Source organism: Anguilla anguilla, chromosome 6, assembly GCF_013347855.1.
Source record: "Anguilla anguilla isolate fAngAng1 chromosome 6, fAngAng1.pri, whole genome shotgun sequence".
Lineage (NCBI taxonomy): Eukaryota > Metazoa > Chordata > Actinopteri > Anguilliformes > Anguillidae > Anguilla > Anguilla anguilla.
This window is the reverse complement of record NC_049206.1, coordinates 8966248-8978611: the sequence shown is the minus strand read 5'-3', so window position 1 is coordinate 8978611 and position 12364 is coordinate 8966248. Positions and strand designations below refer to the sequence as shown.

Below are 12364 nucleotides of genomic sequence, written 5' to 3'. Positions count from 1 at the left end.
GTCAGGGATGCTGAGGTAGCCAAAGCTTGACAGAAGACAAACTGCCAGAAGAGCAAAGAAACAAAATGTAAATGATGAAAATAGTGTTCTTGCACAAGCCAGCCAAAGTGAATAAACGGTAAACTTCCAATACCAGGCTCTGGCTACTGCACACCTGCAGTAAGACCAAAACTCGGGAAGATTAATGCATCTTACGATGACAAAACAGGACTATTACGAAACCGTAAAGAAAAAGGAATGCTATCCATAATTATAAATGTCCGTACAGACATTCTGAACAATTTTTTCATGCAGAGAATAGTCAATGTGAGGAATAGCCTGCCAGGTCACGTAGAGGAGGCAGAAGCTGATATGGTGTTGGATACTATCAAGTCTGTAGGTAATCAGAGCACTAATTTTGTCAGGAAAATGGCGAGCATTGTTGGGCTGAGTGGCCTGTTGTCATTATGTTATTACTGAGACTGAACGCTGTGAGACGGAGGTCGATGTGCAGCAACCCAACGCTGAAGGAGCTAAAAGGAGGGGCGGAGGGGGGGTATTCCACTGAACTCACAGTGATGATGACGGGCGACACGAATCTCCAGCAGATCCTGAAGAATATGGGAGGGGGGAAGCCCAGCATCATCTCCACATCTTTGAAGTAGTTCTTGTGTCCTGGAGACATGGAGAGATTCGGCTGTCAGTACCTAACGCACAGGGCGACCATGGAGACTGACGCGTCTACAGAACGGAGTTGCACTCACATTCAGAGTTAAATCAACACTAACAGAGCACCCGTGGTCTCAATTGGACGCATATCTACTCTGTTAACACTGGACATTTTACTGTGTTATAAACATAACCCGTAAGACTGACAGTACTCTGCTATATTGCTCTAGTTATCTATCATTTTAACCCCTTAAAGAGTTCATTGGAATGTTTTTTTTTTTCTTCAAAACTCTAAGTCAGTGTTCTAGAACTCTTGCTTTCAATTATCAGCAGTGATCATTACATCAGCATTAGAATGTTCAGTTACCGATCGCATATCTAATCACATATTTGTAAACCATACACGTTAAAGGGTTAACTATGTGGAAATGCTGTAGGGAAGTTTGTCCCTTAATGAAACATGGATGCTCACCATATATGTACATGATGCAGATACACATGATGCAAGAGATGACGACCAGGGAGAAACTGGCAGCGTAGTTATCCATGAGCAGCAACCAATAAATCCCAGCCTGCATGAGAGAGAGGATATTTCAGTGTGTGTGTGTGTGTGTGTGCATGTGTGTGCATGTGGTTGAGAGTAAGAATGTGCATGGGCTGAGAGTGTGCGGTTAAAAGTGAGAATGAGTCACCACCTGTGTGTTAGGGCTCACCTGAGTGGTCAGCGGCACTCCCAGGAGAAAGCCTACAATAGCCACTCCCAGCGTGACCACCGTCTTGTTCCTGATGATCCAGTCTGTGCCGATTTCATCCACGATGGCAGTGACGAGGGTCTCTAACAGACAGAACTACAGACAGACTGGGATTAGCCACCAAGCAAGCCATCTTACCAACAGAGCCAACAGAGCAGCATTATAGTGGAGGACAGTCACTGTAGCAGCATCCAGACAGAATACTCCATACAGAGACTGGTGTTAGCAGGCTGCTCAGAGCTAAATGTAGCACTCACACACACACACACCCTCATACCTCCTCTCTCTTTTACTCTTACCCTCTCACAAACTCTTTCTCTCACCTATTCTCCCGCACTCTCTGTCTCACTCTCACTCACCCTTAATCTCTCTTACTCTCTCCCTTCTCATTCTCTCTCTCTCTCTCTCTCTCTCGCTCTTACCTGCGTGCCCAGGCCCAGAAGGATGAGCATGAAGAAGAACAGGAGGGACCAGAGAGGGGAGATGGGCAGCAGCGTGAGGGCTTCTGGGTAGGCCACGAACGCCAGCCCGGGCCCGTGGTCTGCCACCTCGGACACGTCCACCCCCAGGTGGTGCGCCATGAAGCCCAGGATGGAGAAGATGACGAAGCCGGCGTAAACGCTGGTGGCGCAGTTGGTGACGCTGATGATGATGCTGTCTCTGTGAGCGAAGGTAAAAAGTAACGAAACATGAAGCGTGGCCTACTCGTTCAACCACACATAGTCATAACATAACATAACATAACATTAGAGAACAGGCCATACAGCCTAAGGTCAGCGTTTTCCTACCACTAAAGAGCACCTAGTGCTCTCTGTTTACCTATGAACTAGATATTACCTAACACCGTATCGAGCCAGGTCTTGAAAATCCCCGCAGGTTCTGCCTTTACTACATACATAGTATACAGTGTTGCTATGTCTGTCAGTCATGCATGAGTTCAATGGAGTCTTCAAATGCAAAACAGCAAGGTAGCAGAACAGGCCATTTTTCTTACTACTTGCAAATCTGACCTAAATTTCCATCACCACCTAGAATGAGCCAAACATCTGTTCAGGTAGGCCCATCTTTGAAAAACATGTACAAATGAATCTCATGCTCATGCAAAGACAAAATCCAAATAGACAGTTTTACACGCTATACATCAGTCCACCACGTGGTGGTGCTGTAGTAGCAGGAAGACTACAGGGTGAAAGGTTACAGTTTTTGGAGATTTTGGTGCATTGCTCTTAAAAATTGCTGGCATTTAGCAAAAGCTCTTATCCAACGACTTACATAAGAGAATGACAAGCTTTTCAGCCCAACAATGCTTGCCATTTCACAACTTTAGCATATTTTACATAGTATCCATTTATACAACTGAATATATACAGAAGGAATTCAGGTTAAGTGCATGTTCACATGCACGCAGACACACACACACTGACATGTGCACACACAAGCACACACACACACACAAAGGTTAATGGTGTGTATATGTCACGCTGCGGCAGGCTACACACCGATAGCAGTTGTTGTGGAACTTGTTGTAGGACGCCATAGTGATGAGGCCTCCCCAGGCACAGCCCAGAGAGTAGAAGATCTGAGACGCGGCATCTCCCCAAACCTGGAAAAAGGAGGGCAGTTGGTCCCGTCAGACACAGGTTTACCTTTCAGTTGGCCATCCCATGCCTGCTGCATGCTGGGAAGGCTGACAGCCTGGGCCTGATTTTCATCTCATCATTTTCAGTTCAAAAGTGGTTTTTGCGCACATCGAATGAAAACAAAATGTCCCATTTTCATTTGAATTTTGCTGCGATTACGGTTCTGTAATTTTGAGGCCAAAAAACATAAACGAATAGCCAAAACATTGGATATTTCAAAACTAACTGTTTGGTATATAGTTAAAAAACATGGACACACTGAGATAACCCCTTTTCAACTATCAAACAGATCAACAACACTCAAAATGTAGGCATAGATGTATGAAAGACGACCAAAAAGAGAAGACTACACCAGCATAACCTCAGTGGGTTCAACACAAGATGCAAACCACTGGTGACTTCAAGAACAGAATGACAGAAACTTAAGATAGCTGCAGTACAGGCTTGGCAGAGCATCACCAGGGAAGGTACCCAGCACCTGGTGATGTCTATGGCTCGCAGACTTCAGGCAGTCATCAAATGCAAAGGATTTGCAAGCAAGTAATAAATGCAAGGCCTTCGTTTAAGATTATATCAATTTGTCCTCTAAAAAGCGGGACAATGTCTAAAAGGGTTGAATGGAATTCCTACGTGGATCACCCAATATGGATGTAAGTATCCTTAAATTAAAGCTGACAGTCGGCACCTCATCCTCATACTCATTGTTAGATTTCAAATCCAGTGTTGTTGAGTACAGAGCCAAAACCATTTTTAAAAAAAAATTATGTCACTGTCAAAATACTTATGGACTGCCCTGTATATGCTCTTGCTCACATACACTTATCTTGATTATTTATTCAATATATTTGAGTATATTCCATTCCACAAGGCAGCAAACAAACAAAAGCGTGTCCAACTAATTGTCCGTCATCGTCCTCCATGCTAGTGGAACCCAGTAGGCACACACCTTGGCATCGAGGATCTTCTTCCACTGCGGGGTCAGGTAGTAGGCGATGCCATTGACGGCCCCGTCCAGAGTGATGCCTCTGATGAAGAGGATGGTCAGCACCACGTAGGGGAAGGTGGCGGTGAAGTACACCACCTGGCCACAGAACACAACAGGTTGCGTTAGAAAAAAATATATATCTGCAACATCAGAGTAGTTATACTCCTAACAAACACAAGTGTTTTTCTTCTTTTTTTTATTTGGGTGCAAGTCCAGAAGATTACCCATTATTCAGGGAAAACTTGGATGCACTCCAAACATAACCCACAAAGGGGCTTTTGACTTCTCCGCACATGTTAATTTTACATCAATGGAGCCAGACACAACAGATTTCTTGACGTTTTGTTTTGGCTGTGAACTGTACAGCTCTCCGAAAAGGCACAGCCAAAACTCAGAGTGATTTGCCGTGTCTGCCTCTGTTAACATAAAATTAGCATGTAAAAGAAGGGAGTCAAAATGAGCCCCTTTGTGGATCATTCCAGTAAGTCTCCAACTTTCCTCCAATTGATTGTCTGAACGAGGGCGACAGGATAATACTGTAAAGAAAGAGGGGCTCTTCAGATGGGACGTCCCGCTCACCTTGCCAGAGGACTTGACTCCCCTGATGAGGCAGAGGAACACCACCACCCAGGACACTGCCAGGCAGCCCAGGATGGGGAGACGCACCTCCCCAAAATTCCCAATGTCGTCCGAGATGTTCAGCACCTTGTGTCTAGAGGGTGCAGGGGATTTAAATATTTAATGAGAGAAATCAGATCGCGTTCAATGCCCACAAAAGCCATTCTAGAATACCGTGGTTGAATGTAAACCTCATGGCAACTGCTCCCAGCTTCTCTTACAAGGCACAGAGCGCTATTGTTGCTGCACTTGGCCAGCACAGGGTTAAACTGAACAAAAACAGTCCCATATTTCACAGCCAGAGGACAACGTTGACAAAACAACAAGATTGTTATTATTTCCCCCCCCCTTCCCCTGACAGCTGGTTGGAACAAGATACTCTTTCATCCTATAGTGACACCATGACACAGAAAGCAAGGCACAGACCCATTATGCTATCATTAGCAAAGACACCGCTGTCTCTGAATGGCCACAATTCTCTGGGGTTCAAGGATATAAAAACTCCTCTGTGTAAATCGCTTGCTACATTGCAGACCAAAAAAAAAAAAAAAGTAAACCTAGTTCACCCTCTAATAGCCTGCATATAAGCAGCTGATGAGATTAAATTTGAAAAAAAAAACAACAGTATGCAAAGAAAGAAATGGTGATGGGCAAGATAAGTCAGACGCGCACAAAGCAATTATTCTGTACGAGCACAGATGTGTAGATAATGACTAGATAACGACCAGATGTTTAGCACCCAGAGATCTGTCACGTTAGAACTCCTCTGAGGATCTCCATGAAAACAGATGGGTCAATCCTATTCTTTAAATACATGTTAAAAGAACGCAGCTAGGCAGGGGGTGAGGGGAGGGGTCAGTTGTTCCTACTGTGGAGCTGAAACCATGCTGGCACACATAGTTCCAGTTCCAGCTATTTTTCCCCAGTATGTTCTTTTGCTGTGTGTTCCCAAGCTAACCTTGTCCACTACCATTGCTGTTGACCCAGAGTTAAAAATGAGTAGAGGGGCGGTACAATATAGTCCTATAACTACGCTGCTTATGTCAACAATAATACACCAGCAGTACAATCTGACGTAGTGAGAATCAAAAGCGAATCCGTTTTTTTTTTTTGGTAAATGTTTACTTTAAACGTTGGGTCAATGCAGACTTCTTGGCCCAGGCCTGAACAAGCATACAGTGTGACATCACACGCTAAATCAGTCGCTGGGAATACAGTGGGCAAGCAGCCGGTCCTGTGTTTGTCTAAAGCCAGCTTTAGGGTCAACATCAGTCAGTCTGGTTCCAAGTCTACACCGGTAAAGAGGCACTGGGGGCCATTTTGTTGGCAGACACGATTGGTGCCAGCACACGGCAAGGTGAAGACGGACGGCCTCCTTACTTCCAGTACTCTTCGCTGGGGCTGGTCCTCTTGGTGCGGTTGACCAGCTCGGCGACGCCGGACACCACGGCCGAGGCGTTGGCCAGGGAGCTGTTGAAGCGGGACGCGCTCACCACCCCGCTGCAGTCCGGCGTGTTCCAGGGGTTATTGCAGTAGGTCCACGGCAGCAGGTTGGTCATGGACATGAAGAAGTAGTAGAAGGCGATGCAGATCACCACGTTGTAGTAGATCCCGATGTAGGTGGACACCACCATCATGCCGTAGCCTACCCCTAAAAGACAGCAGGGAGGAAAAAAAAGAACAGCAGAAAAACATGAGAATTCTTTATGACCAGACTAGGCTATCGAGGCCAATCGAGGCTTGTTATTTTGACGTCATTTCGGAGACTTACCTGCGCTGCACGTCTCCACTTGAATACCCCAAGGGTGTTCAACACCCGATAAAAAAGCCAGTACAAGATGGCTATCTAGTGGGGAAAAGGTGAGAAAATGCACCCCAAAGTTCACCTCCTTTTCACGAAGGAGCGCTTAGATGATGACCCCCTGTCATTCTAGACACTGTGGCTCCAGGCTAGTTAACAAGCTGACCCAGATCTCCACGGGGGCCAACCCAGTTTTAGAACACACCAGCATTCCGTGACAGATCCTGAAATGGACTGACATGGACCCATCACCCCCCGCCCCCCCCCGTCTCACCTTTGAACATGGGGCTGACCTTCCACACCCCTAGGCATCCGAGACTGGCGAACTGTCCGAAGGAGAGCTCAAGGAAGAAGAGGGGGATGCCGCAGAACACCAGCATGATGAAGTACGGGAACATGAAGGCCCCTGGGAAAGGGAAAGCCGGAGTCATCCTCACGCGTCACATTCACACGTCAAACGTCAGAGAACCAGCCTTTTCCATCATACACCAACCCTGTTTGCCTGCTTTGGTATCTGTGTGCTTTTTTCAGACTGCTGAAAAAATTAAAGTGTCACAAGTTGGAGACATTTATTCTTAAATTGCATGCGAGGGCGTGATCAAAATGGAGCCACATCTGACGAAGCCATTTTCAAGCAATGTTCTAGAAAAGATGCATGACATGGAATAATACGAAAACCAAACTGGAATTTTCAAAAGAGGAGAACTCTCTCTTCTACTTTCTTCTAGTCCATCATTGGTTTTTTTGGAGCTCAGCTGTCCACATTAAACTCAGGTACAACCACAGGTATAATCATTATAACCGGTATATCCTAGGTTATATAGTTATACCTACTATTTTCTGGTCAAAAGGAAGGCCTTTTTAGATCTTATAATTTATTTTAATAAATTCATTTTGATTGCCAAGGTGCCCATGGCAGCGTCAAATTATTTTTATTAGCAAAATGCGCCTTTGAAGTCTGGAACTTCAGCTGCCTATCGCTTTCAAAAGTTACAGGTGACGACGTCAACCTTAAAAAGACGCCAGGTGTTGCACGCGGCGGTTTGACGTGATGCGATGGAATGCGAGGCGATGCGTTCCGGAGGGCGGCGGAGACGCGCTTGCCAGGACCAGAGACGCAGTGAGGAAGACTTCGTTACTGCTTCGTCGCCCCCCGACCAAACGGTCACGCCCGCGGCATGACATCCCAGCTGGGACTAATGACATCACCGACCGCCAACGGGGCTGAGAACCGGCCCACTGCCGGCCGATAAAGGCGCCCTGTTATTGTTGGACTCCGAGCTGCAACGGTCGAGTCACGTCTATTCCCAGCCACCGCTAGGCCAACGCAAAAGAAAGCAGCTCCTTTTATGGTAAATCTTGCCGACTGTAATGTACAGTACGGAAAGACTAAAAATACAGTTATGGGCAAACCCACAGCTCCAGAACGAACCCAAACAAGAACGACCTCAAGCAAAATTCCCCAAAGATGTAGGGCAAAATTCTTTAAACTGCATGCCAGACAACTACACGACTCTTACGTAACTAAAGCGCGTACCATTATCTACCCTTGAGATTCTCAGAGAATATGCTTTAGAACGGATACTATAATGCCTGAAATCATAATAAACATCAACAATAAAACACACATTATGTGAATACACGTGACTGTTTAAAAAATATATATTTTTTTAAATCAGAAAAGATTAGTCAAGATTCTGGAACGTACCGCCTCCGTTTCTGTAGCAGAGATAAGGGAATCTCCACACATTGCCCAGGCCCACCGCGTAGCCCACGCTGGTGAGGACGAACTCGATCTGGTTCCCCCAGTTTCCTCTCCGCGAGTTCTCATCTCTCTTCACTGGCTCTCCAGGAACAGCTCCATTCTGCAACGGACGAAGGCGCGTCAGGGCAGGCCCAGTACACCACTCGATCAGGCATAATGGACCCACAGACACACACATTACGCTCTACGGGCAGGACTCCATTAAACTAAACACTACATAAATTACTTTGGCTTATGTTTTCACGCATACACACACACACACACACACGCACACACACACATACGATAAATCATCAGAACCAGTAATTATCAAATGCATTACTGATCAGTCAGGTGGTTAGCGATAGCGTAAAACGTTCAGATTTATTCCCAGCGAACAGAAGCAGAGGAATGAGGTACAACTGCTCATTCAGAATGAAAGGTGGCGGTTTTTACAATCCCGTTTCCCTCAGCCACTTCCCATGATGCTCCAGTAAAATTCAGCTGCTGGAGTCACCCAGTCTGGCAGGCTCATCGTGCTCATCGACAAACACTAAGGCCTCAAACTAATGCTGCAGGTCAGTCAAACATTTCTATAACCAAATGTGAGGATGTGATGTTTACATCGAAAAATGTGACGTGCTTTTTCCACACTGTGCCAATGAGATGAACCCTCAGTCCAAGCAGTACTTTACTGCACTGGTGACAGAGATGCTGCTTGAAACTTCCCTTAAAAAAATAAATAAATAAAAAATGAAAAATGAACTGAAAGTTTGTAAACCTTATAACTCAACAAGATATGACAAAATAATCTATGAGCAGTCAGATCGCAATGGGAAAGGAGAGCCCACAGGAAAGTGCACCCAGAGATTCAAATTATTATTAAAACAACATTTGCCAAAAAGACTTGTCCTGATATTTAATAAAAACGCTTCGACCAATCAGCACTCGTCCATTTGCATGCGAGACCTCTGGAGCTGAGGTGAAGGCCATCCAGGCGCGACTGATGTGAACTGAAATCACAGCTGAAAGCACAAAATAAACATTTGGCACCACGTCCCAGATTTTAGCTCACCCTCTCCATCTGCTCGCCTCAGACGGTCCTCATTCTGACCTTTACTAAAACGTTGGGAAATGGCAGACGAGAGTTTGTGAAACTCTCTTTTGAACCAGCGGAGCAAGGAGCACGTGTTGATCTGAGCTGAGGGGACAATCGATTTAATTAGCGATCTACTGTGCGTCTTTCATAATTCATAGCGACATTGAATGGATTCCATGGACTATTATAATGCAAAACGCTTTTATTAAATGCCGGTGGCTCTTGCGTAATAACCGCAGTTGCGTGGAATAGGAGCAAAACAAGTTTGGCTGAACGTGCCGGCAGTCTTTGAAAGTTAGAAAGGAAAAACTGCACCTTGAGGGTAGGTATTTTCAAAAACAAAAAAAAAACAAAAAAACAAAAAAAAAACGGGTCAAATGAGTTTAGGTTGTCGTGGCACTAAATTTGGCCTGGAGTGCCCCGTACACATGGCCTCCTATATACACACAAACACACACACACAAATACGCACAAACACACACACCTACAACCACAGAAACACACACGCACACACACAGATGTGCACACGCGCGCACAGACGCACACACACACGCACACGCACACGCACACACAGAATCTGTGATTCCCTGGGCCAATCCACACAGAAGGTCAGCAGCAGACACAGGCGAACGGATGGCTGTGCTCATCAGGAAAAAATCACAAAGCGCAAACTAAAGCATGTATTTGTGTCTGCTGCGGCCCAGATTTGCTCTTTGCGTTTCAGTATGTAAGTACGTATGTTCAAATTGCCCGATTTCAAAGCAAAGCATCTTCTCAAAAATAATGGTGCGAATGAAGTTTTAACAGTATGACATGTAACATTAAATGAAACACTCTCAAGTCAACTCAAAATTAGCCCAACTCAAAATATGACTGAATTTTTTTTTCAGATATTCGGTGCTCAGCACGTCTAATTCTCAACCTTGAAATGCCCAACTATCTGTAACCGCAGACCCAGTCAAGCGTGAACCCCGCTGCCAATCCCAGAGTGCAGACAACCGTGGCTCAACATGGAAGCACGTGGTGTTCTGCCAGATGTTCGTGCAGAGCAGAGCCAGAGAAAGACCTTTCATATGCGGAATTTTAACATGCAGTCAAAGGGGGCGCCCGATTGGCCAGCGTGGAACACTAGAAACCGGACCGTTGACCGACTGAACCCTCCCCGTAACCTGGGTGACCCGACAGCCAATCACGTGACCCTAACGAAGCTACTGTGACACACTGGTACGGATCCGGTCCGTACGGCTCATCCCTGCACCACAGCACGGTGCCCCGTCCGAATGAGCCAAGCAGGAGTCTAAAGACTCTACGTTTAACAGTCAGTGACATGGCATCCACTGCCACAGCCTCTGCCGAGGGTCCACACCGGTGAGGAACCAGCCTCTCGGTGCAGAGGCTCCTCCCATTACATTCTGACTGACAGGAATCGGCCAAAATAAGGAACGCCTGCTCTGCAGCACCTCGGCTGCGCAGATGAGAAACGGTAGGCACGTAATGAGTATGCGCAGCACTGCGCAGCTCTGCGCAGGTCTGCGCAGCGTGCGTGACATGCGTGTGTCCCGTGGCCCCCGTGCCAACCTGTGAGCCAACGTGCCTGCCAGGCTCTGATGTAGCAGGTGGGTGGCCTCAGAACCAGTGTGGGTCCCGCACAAGAGCCTGGGCCTGCCAAGGGCACTGGCATCTTCCAGAAACGCAGGAATGTACCGTGATGTCTGTGCCACAAGGTCTTCATGACCTCCACGGAGGACAACGTGGGAGAAATCCCCAAAATCCTGAGCAAGAATGAGACTAGAACCTGGCAACTAAACAATGGTCCCTTTGTATGTAAAAACAAAACTATTGAAGGGTTTAATTTATGTGTCACTTGGTAAATAAACCAAGCTCCGGAGTACTCCGGAATAACAAACATGTCAAGTGTGCATACATAAACACTGCTTTATAACTGAGCTTAAAAAAACAACCAAAAAAAATCACCAGAATCCACGGGACACCAAAACCACAATATTTTCTAACTAAGCCTGCTTTGTGTTGCTGTGGATATTTTTATTTTTGGAAGCTGCTGTTGATCTGTGACTACGGAACTCGGTGCAGCAGAACATCGTCAGTTTCTAATTGACTCCTAATCACCATGACTCAAGCTTTTTTGCATGCGTACCCCATAAATGATCTTGCTCTGCTGCTCCGCCTGCCGCCGCCCCCCCCTTGTCTCCCGGCACCTCTGGCCCCGCCTCCTACGCCCAGGTGTTTTGGGCTTCGGTGTCCGCATGACGGAGCTCTCTGGCTGGCTCCGGCGCGGCCCGATCGGGTCAGAGCGTGCCCAGCTGGGCCCGTCCCGCGCTTACATAAGCCCTGCACATGCGCCCCCGCCCCTCCCAGGGCCCGAATCAGCCTCCAGAACCAGCCTCCCTGCGCTCGGGCTGACGGGGAGGGGCTGGGGGCAGACAGCTAAACGCCCCCGACCCCCACCCCCCCTTCCTGCCCGCCTCGCACAGGTGCACCCGTGGAGGGAGGGGGGGCAGAAGTCGAAATGCCTGGAGTACCACAGAGGATTTACAAGGTGAGCTGTCAGACAAGGGCAGTGTGTGTGTGTGTGTGTGTGTGCTTATCATGTTTGTATATGTTCGGGTATGTGTTTGTGCATGTGTGTGTATGCATTTGTGCGTGTGTGTGCGTGTTTGTATGTGTGTGTGTATGTGTTTGTGCATGTGTGTGTGTGTTTGTATGTGTGTGTGTGTTTGTGCATGTGTGTTTGTATGTGTGTGTGTGTTTGTGTGTGCGTGCGCATGTGTGTATGCATGCACACACAGCAATCTGCATTCTGCACCCCGGTGCTAAGAACAGGATGAGTGAAGCTGTTCAAATATTAGCTCAGGTAAGGCCTAGGTGGCTGGCCCACACTCAAATGGGTCATCACAAATATCGGTCATCCGTGATTTCAGCCTTTCAGAGGGGAAGCTGCTGCTTGTTCATGTAGGTGAGCTTCACACTGCCATTGCTGATGCACACAGCACAAGGACTGGAGCGTTACACAGAAATATAGCGACTAGAGTGTAACAGATGTTACTACAAGCATGGAA

The 12364-nt window shown here is 46.9% G+C and overlaps 1 protein-coding gene across 8 annotated transcripts in view; it reads right to left on the bottom strand.

Annotated features, from left to right (window-relative positions):
* Positions 1–12364, bottom strand: part of slc6a9 (solute carrier family 6 member 9) — a 61473-nt gene that overhangs the window by 3912 nt on the left and 45197 nt on the right. For all 8 annotated transcript variants that reach the window (XM_035421993.1, XM_035421994.1, XM_035421991.1 and 5 more), the window contains 10 exons: positions 8153–8309; positions 6719–6850; positions 6024–6294; positions 4605–4737; positions 3987–4121; positions 2900–3003; positions 1823–2060; positions 1362–1496; positions 1121–1220; positions 554–654 (listed from right to left, as the gene is read on the bottom strand). In XM_035421993.1, coding sequence (XP_035277884.1) covers positions 554–654; positions 1121–1220; positions 1362–1496; positions 1823–2060; positions 2900–3003; positions 3987–4121; positions 4605–4737; positions 6024–6294; positions 6719–6850; positions 8153–8309 — 1506 coding nt within the window. The remainder of the gene's footprint in view (positions 1–553; positions 655–1120; positions 1221–1361; positions 1497–1822; positions 2061–2899; positions 3004–3986; positions 4122–4604; positions 4738–6023; positions 6295–6718; positions 6851–8152; positions 8310–12364) is intronic.